Below are 8,265 nucleotides of genomic sequence, written 5' to 3' on the forward strand. Positions count from 1 at the left end.
GTATATTGGGCAGCAAAAATTTCGGTAATGAGATTACCAAAATTCAAATCCTCCCATCACGTCACTTGGCTTTTTCTCTCTTAAACTTTTTGTTGCAATTTCGGCAACGCTATTGCCGAAATTCAGTATCTTTCCTCAATAACTTTGAACAATACTTATAACACCAATAAGCTCCGTTTTCTATAATATTCAGCCAAAAACTCTCAATTTTTATATAGGTCAAATTATAATTCTTATTTACAAATTAATGTACCAAACCTTTCATTGCAATTAATGAATTCACTACTTTGGTTTAAAAAAAAAAGAAAAAAGAAAAAAGATTCACAATTGATCAATTGGGACCAAAGTTTTATACAAAAAATTGTTTGATCCATTGAGACCAAAGTTTTGTACAAAAAATTGTAACTTACAATTACTTATGTTACCTATAAAAAGGTTAGACAGTATCTACGTTACAATTGATTATAAAGCTTAACAATTTCTAATATACAATATGTTTCTAATTTTTGCTTCTAAACCCACTTTCCTCTCTAACTAAATTTATATTGACTAATTAAACTTGTTATATATTCATATTTCTATGGATGTCATTTTTATTTTTTATAATTAATAACGTTTCTGTACATTGCAGTCAGCTACTAGTGTTTAGTAATCACAAACTTAGAGCAATCACATCAGTGGTTGTAAAGTTTTGCAAAATACAAAAAAAAAACTTCATTTTACATATTTTGACTAAAAAAAAAATATTTGTAAAATTGTGCATAAATATATAAGTGTTACAGTAATCGTACATATAAGTCTATGAGAGAGGGGTAGGGAGTGAGGAAACAATAAAAAATTATAAAAGAATAAATATTTTATTAAATAAATGTACAAAATAGATAGACCGATTATTTTGTAAAAATTGGTATAAAATAGAAAAATTAGTTTTTTTTAATGAAATAAACAGAAAGTTTGCAATGATGATGTGGTTGGTTTTATTAATCCAATTCAATTCTTTCAATTTTTCCTTAAAAAAAAAAAATAATCTTTCAACTTGACCGAAATCATATTCTCTACTATACTGACTCCATCATCGAAAGCTCCAGCAAACCCTAACCTTCACTAGCCGAATCGGCTACTCATCAACCAAAATAAGAAAACGGCAGACACTCTCTACCGAAAATGAAAAAGATTGCAGTGGTCGACAGGATTAGTGATCTACCGGAATCTCTTCTCTGTCACATCCTCTGCTTCCTTCCAACCAAAGAAGCAGTCGCCACAAGCCTTTTGTCGAGCAGGTGGAAGCTCCTTTGGACTCTCGTTCCAAAGCTAGACCTCGACAGTGAAAATATCAACACTTTGTCTGATGACGATGATGAGAAATGTGACATCATGTTTGCAAATATTGTGTCAAGAGTTTTGGCTCAACAACAATGTGGAGAGCTCCAATCTTTTCGCCTCCAATGGCAATTTGGGTGGGACGGTTCCCATCTCGACGCGTGGCTTCGCACTGTCGCTGCTCGTAAAGTAAAAGAACTCTATCTCGACATTCATATAGGCTATTCCTATGATGATGTGGAAAATCTGAAATTGCCTCCAATCTTTTTCTCTTTCAGGACATTAGTGGTTCTGATATTAAGCGGCGATATTGATATTGATATTGATATTGATGTTGATGTTGATGTTGATACTCCTGCCTTATCCTTTCATTTCCCGAGTCTAAAGATACTGCATCTGCTAAATATTCATTTAGCCGAAGACTCTTTCTTGAGGCTCCTCTGTGGCTGCCCTATCCTCGAAGATTTGTCATTCACAAGTGAACACTTGGAGGGTCAATATAAAATATGTGTTCCTTTGCTGAAACGTTTATGTATCCTAGAAACTGAATTTAATGACTCTGATTACCAACTTGAGATATACGCCCCAGCTCTTGAGTACTTCAATTTCGATGGTTATCTGCGCGATATCAAATTCCATGAAAATCTAGACAACGTTGTTCAGGCAGGTGTCTATATCTCTACATTTGAAGTTGAAGATGAACATGAAGAATGTTTCAGCAAAAGGGTATTCAGGCTTTTTGCTGCACTGAATAACGTCAAATTCCTCTCATTTTCTCCTAGTGGCATAGAGGTCAGGTCCCCTTCATAATACATATATATAAATCGAGGAGCATTAGTTCAAATTCTTAGGACAATATGTGGTCAAAGTCTCGCCTTCATGTTCTATCAAATTGACGTTGTTGTGATTTTATGATCTCACATGCAGTGGCACAGCATTGCAAACATTTATCCTTCCGCGTTTCAGAATTTGGTCCAACTGGAATTTAAAGTTGTTGATTGTAACTGGCATTTGCTAGAAGACTTGCTCCAAAAAGCTCCTAATCTTGAATCTCTTGTTATTTCTAAGGTTAGTTTAGTTAATAGAGGTATTTTAGTTGATCCTTCATCTTCCCTAAACTTACACTTATGATCTGCTGTATTTGTTGTCATCAGGGATATGATTTCATTCAAAGCAACTTATGCTGGAAGGAGCCAAAATATGAACCTGAATATCTGTCATCACTCACAAGTTTTTATTACAGAGGATTTAAAGGTTTGAATGATGAAGTGGAATTTGTGAAATATATTCTAAAGGGGGCAAGAGTTTTGAAGACAGCAACAATTCAATTTTATAAAGGAGAGTCGAAGGAAAGTGTTCCTGAGAAATTATCAGTGTTCCCAAGGCCCGCAACAACTTGTCTACTTAGAGATGAATGAGGTATACTTCTTTAACTGTTACTCTGCAACTAATTCCAGAGGCAATTTTGCAAATATTTTCTTTTTATTATAGACCCTCTGCAGGTGGTAAACTGTTGTTACTCTTTTTATTTTTTTTAAGTTAATAAGATTTTCATACTTTTCACTCCTCTCTGACCTCCTCGGAGTAGAAATTGTTTTTTGTGATAACCATTTTACAAAACATCCATTTAACCTTCAGAAGTGTTGATTTTTGAATTAGGCCAAAAATTTGATAAAGAAATGTTCACAAGTGAGCTTTTTTTTACCTCTATATAGTTTATATGCCTGAATTTTTAGAATCTAGGATTGCTTATTCTGTTGGGTAACTAGTGACAATTGAAATAATAAAACAATTGAATGTAACTGTTGGAAGTATGATCTCAAAAATTATTTGTGGATAAAAGATTTAGAATTTTTTATATACTCTTCCACAAGATTACTTTCTACCAAATCATTTTTGCCTGTACATATCTCACAGATTTCGCTTTGGCATAACAGATCAGTGTTTGGCAATATCGACATGGCACCTCCTTTCATGTCTATTTGTCCAGTTTTTTTTGCCTTGTATAATAGTTGTACATAAGCACACCTGCAGTACCCAATATACTTCCATTAGGGTGAGATATGTTAATATGCACTTCTTATTGTAGAAAAAAAAATGATAAAGTAAGGTCTCAAAGTCAAAGGTAAGTGCACTTCTTATTGGGTTACTGATGGTTGTTTTATTAAATAGTTGTAAGTCCCTTTTGTTTTAATTGTGTTATTGATTCTTGGGGGAAATGTTTTGATGATCCATGTTTATTTTATTAATTTATCCGTAAAAATGGTATTTGGTACTCCAAGAATCCAATTTTGGTTTGTACAAAACGCTTGTATCTTGAATGTGTTTGGCTTTCAATTAGGAGGCTTCTATAAAAATAAAAATTAGATGGTTCTAATGTGAAATGAGTGTGCCATCATGATATTTTAGATAGTTGATGCAGAACCTGTTAGTTCTTCTATTGCATAACTGGAAGAGGGGATGCAAATACCGTCAACAAGTGTGTTCTTACTTGGGAAGCGCGGGTGCGGCGTTTGGGCCGCCGCACCCGCATCCGACGCAGCGGCGCGTCCGTGCCGCGTCGGGCATTAAAAAAATACTTTTTTCGGTGCGATTCGCGCCGATACGGCGCCGATTCGGGCCGACGCGTGCGAAATCGGGCCGATTCGGCCTGAATTGGTACGTATCGGGCGTAAACCAGTACTAGCGAAATTGGTCGATGCCGGCGAAAATCGGCCGATACTTGCCGAAATCTGCCGATACCGGCCGAAATCCAAAAAAAAAAAAAACTTCTCTTCAGCTAGGCTCTCTCCCATTCTTTGTATTCTAGTTATTATTTACTATTGCTCTTAAATTTGGTATATATTTATATAATGTGAAAAAAGTATGTTTAGCAATATATTAAAAATATAAATAAAAATATTTTTAATAATTTTTTAATCGCTGTACCCGCACCCTACTTTTTCAAAATTGCCGAGTCCCGCACCCGCACCCGAATCCCGAAACGCACCCGTGCTTCATAGGTTCCTACAAGTACGTGTTTGCCCTAACTCACACTATATATAAGACTGCAGCTGCTCTACTTATCTGCATTGGTGCTTCTTGTTAAGCCCTTCTCAATCTTAACTTTTAACTCACAAGCTCTCTAACTTTGAACTGGCATAGCATGGGCAACTTAGAATTAACTAGTCTGAGGTATGGTTTCATTACAATATTATGACCAGATGGCATGGGAAAGAAAAAAATTCTTAGATATTTAGAATTAAGTAGCCTCACTGAAGGTTTATTTTCAATGCAATATAACTCCATCCGCGGTTAGCTACAAAAGCATTGCTGAAATTCTCTACTTTTGTAAAACTGTGCCCTTGTATCACCTTCGGCTTACAAATGGACTCCTGCAGTTTTAGACATGTTATTTTTGAGCCCTTTCGGCTTACAAATGGACTCCCACAAGTTTAGACATGTTAATTTTGAGCCCTTTGAGGCTTCCCACCAGCAAATTCTTTAAAATAGGATGCACCTTTGAGCAAGTGGCCTTTGGAGCTTGGACTCTTGATATGGAGGGATAGATGAAACCATAGACCTATCATTTTTTTTTTTCCATAAGGAAAGCATAAGAAACATCAACTAACTAGAATTAAATGTCTTCTAACAAAAAACTTGAATTAAATGAATTTTATTTTATTACTTTCTGATAAATGTCTAGTTTCTGAATTCATGCCTACATATGAAATTTAGTAGTATAAGGCTCCATTTTTGGGTTGGTTAAACAGTCTTAAATGTGTTTGGATTTCAATTAGGAAGCTTATGGACCCAAAATGTCTGCTACTGTGTTATGCTTAGATAGTTGATTCAAAAGTTGCTGAATCTCGTGCCATCAGTTGGGCAATGTTTGTAGCTCAGCAAATAGGCCATACTCAGGTGATTTTTAAAGGGGACTCAAAAAGCTGCATAGAGGCAATTGTGAGGCAAATTGTCCTGTGGGATGGAAATAGGTACCCTAGCTGAGATTTCAGCTCTCCAAAGAGATTTTGTTAATTGTAAATTTTAATGGGTGAAAAGAGATTTGAATGTAGCGCAGCTCGTTTTGCCTGCAAAATGGGCATTGGGAAACCATGTAGGTAGGTTGTTTGTTAAATAGTTGTAAACCCATTGTTTCTTGATTCCTGGGGGGAAAAGTTTCTAGTGATCCATGTTTAGATTATCGATTCATGTTTACAGAATTTATTTCGGAGTCTTGTTGACCCAGTTTTGGGTTCTACAAACATCTGTATTTTGAATGCATTCAGCTTTTGATTGGAAGGTGTCTAGAATAAACGCATCAAGTTGTTTCAATGTAAAAGTGTTTCCATATTTGATTGTAAACTTGATGCACTTGTAAAAGTGATTTACATTCTAACCATTGAGCCTAGAAATACCTTTGGGCAATCAGATGAGCTTAGCTACCTTGAGGTTCCCATCCACATCATGTTAATAATTTATACGAGTAAAGAAAAACATGGATTTTTAGCATCATGGCATCTTTAGTTCAGAAACATAATTAAACACAATACTGAAAGAATTGTCGTCTTGCTAGAAATAGTGTTTATGACATATTGTTCACTAGTGAAATATAGAGAACATATTGAATAACAATTCGAAATAAAAGTGGTAATTAGTAGCCAACATTGGAAGATGAGGAGGAAACAGCACTATCTTTGTAACTACTAGTCACATTTTAAGTTAAAAATTGCGATTGGCATAGCCATCTCTAAATGTCTAATGTGAAGCGCTCTTCTAAAAGCTTGAATTTTGACCCTCACTCATTTCACACCCCTCAAACACTTATATTTGTGGAGTGATTATCGCGTTAACGATGTGCAATGATGACTGTCTAGACTTAATAGTACAAAGGCAGATTTAGAAGTTCTATTTTAGTCCTTATTAGTAGCTCAACAACCAAAGCACAAGGAATGTTGCATGCCGCATGCTATTTCCTATGTGCATTTCTCTTAATTGGCCTATAGCAGTTGTTGTAACCTTTTTGTTTATGGAAAATTTTGGAGTTTCTTTATTATTTTTTAGGATTATTATATGATGATTAGAAAAGTGTTTCTATGCCTCTACTCATTGGGTTTGGGACAAGAAATCTGCAGAGAATACTTCACTTAATTCTGCTTATTGTTTGAGGAAAATACCTTCAATTTGATAGAACTCAAGGTTGGATATTGTTGAGGGCTTTCCTTTTAGTTCATGTCCACATGTTGGCTGTTTATTTATTCCCTAATGACCACTAGGAAGCCACATCATCACAATACAAGAAAATGGGTTATAAACATGTTCTACCAAGTCAGTTGTACAATAGTTTTTCACAACTTTTTTATTTTTAAACTATTGAAATAATTTGTTGTGATTGGTGCATAATAAAAATAATATTGGTAATAGAATTAGGTGAAAGTGATTTTACTCCATGTGAATAGTTGTGAAAAAAGTTATAGAACATAATCTCCTTAACATTACTCAATATTCCATAAGATATATAATTAGCAATGTTATTATTGACAACGTTTATGCTGATTTCTTAAAAAAAAAAGAAATTGGCAATATTATTTTCGATTCTTAAAAAAACTAAATAAATAAAGATAAAAATTGGCATTGGCCAACTTGCTTTTTATATTATTATTTATTTCCCCATTTTCTTTTGCATGGGGTAAAAGGCCAAAAACCTATTGAAGGTATATTATTTAACCCAAAAGCTAGTATGATGTTAGTTCAAATTTATAAACTCATGTATTTTTGTTTGAACAAAATTCGCAAAGCTTAAATTGTAATTACTTGGTAAATTTATAGAAAAAGTATAATTTCTACAATAATCTTTCATTTGATTGACAATGTCTCTCAAACTTTTGAAATGCATGACTAACACCCTAATTTGAGAAAATTGTTTACAATATCCACCCTATAATCTAAAGAGAAATGATATGTCCACAATATTTTCACAACAAATCTTAAGTGGTAAATTGTTACTGGTTGTTACTGGTTGGGCGTTAAGTTAGATGGAAAATAGCACACATGCAAATCACTTGAAATTACTATAATGCCCTTAGTTTTCTTTTCCTATCATCATTCCCTCCCTTCTTCCTCGCCATCCAACATCCATGTCTTGTTAGCTTCTCATGGCCACCACCACCAATGACACTTATCTGACTCCAAATCACTATCCTACTTCATTGACAAAAAAAATCTCTTCATAGCTATTACTCTTGAGAAACAAAAACCTTTAAAAAAAAAAAACTTAAAATATAAAGCTAACGTCAACTTTGCCAATTTATTTCTTGAAAATCCAACGTTAAGTTTAATGAGTTTAGATAATTAAATTGTTGGGATTTAAATCAAATACAATTTCAAACAAAAGGCCTGAAAGTATTTGGAATTTAAAAGCATGTTACTTGTTGATTTAGAGAGATTAAACTTTAGGTTCTATTTGGTTGGGTAGATTTTGAGGAGAATGGAAAAAAAATTAGAGAAAAGGAGGATGGAAATAAATTTATTGAGGTTTTTAGTTGGGGGGATTTGTGGAGGAAAAAGGGTGGAGCCCATCAAAATGTTTTATCTCCAAATTGGGAAGAAAATGGGCATTTGCCTCTTTCACCAAAACTTTTTAACAAAATGTCTCATATCTGAAACTAATTAGGGAAATGCCTTTGTTTTGAAACTCGATTTTTGGACAATCGAGTTATAACAAATTGAAAAATTTAAAAAAAAAAAAAAATTGGTACTCGAGTTCAGGGAACTAGAGTTCCGTGAACTCGAGTACCATGTAAAGTACTCAAGTTCATGGGACTTGAGTACCAAATTTTTTTTTTCTAAGTCCACGTTCGCTATAACTCAGTGTTCCAAAAATCAAGTTTTACATTTAGAACTGGATTTTTAAAAAATCGAGTTCTAAAATAGGGGTATTTCTTTAATTAGTTTCAGAAGTGGGGC

The 8,265-nt window shown here is 34.0% G+C and overlaps 1 protein-coding gene across 3 annotated transcripts; it reads left to right on the forward strand.

Annotated features, from left to right (window-relative positions):
- Positions 1-1,024: 1,024 nt before the first annotated feature.
- LOC142638513 (putative FBD-associated F-box protein At3g50710) lies at positions 1,025-5,724 on the forward strand. 3 transcript variants are annotated; one of them, XM_075812544.1, is made up of 4 exons: positions 1,025-2,112; positions 2,248-2,388; positions 2,475-2,739; positions 5,100-5,724. In XM_075812544.1, exons 1-3 carry the CDS (start codon positions 1,165-1,167, stop codon positions 2,736-2,738), a joined length of 1,353 nt encoding a protein of 450 aa, XP_075668659.1. In that variant the 5' UTR covers positions 1,025-1,164; the 3' UTR covers position 2,739; positions 5,100-5,724. The 3 variants fall into 3 exon arrangements, with proteins under 3 accessions (XP_075668659.1, XP_075668657.1, XP_075668658.1); XM_075812542.1 differs by lacking the exon at positions 5,100-5,724 and adding an exon at positions 3,238-3,545; XM_075812543.1 differs by lacking the exon at positions 5,100-5,724 and adding an exon at positions 3,258-3,545.
- Positions 5,725-8,265: the final 2,541 nt, after the last annotated feature.

This window comes from Castanea sativa, chromosome 6, assembly GCF_040712315.1.
Source record: "Castanea sativa cultivar Marrone di Chiusa Pesio chromosome 6, ASM4071231v1".
Taxonomy (NCBI): Eukaryota; Viridiplantae; Streptophyta; class Magnoliopsida; order Fagales; family Fagaceae; genus Castanea; species Castanea sativa.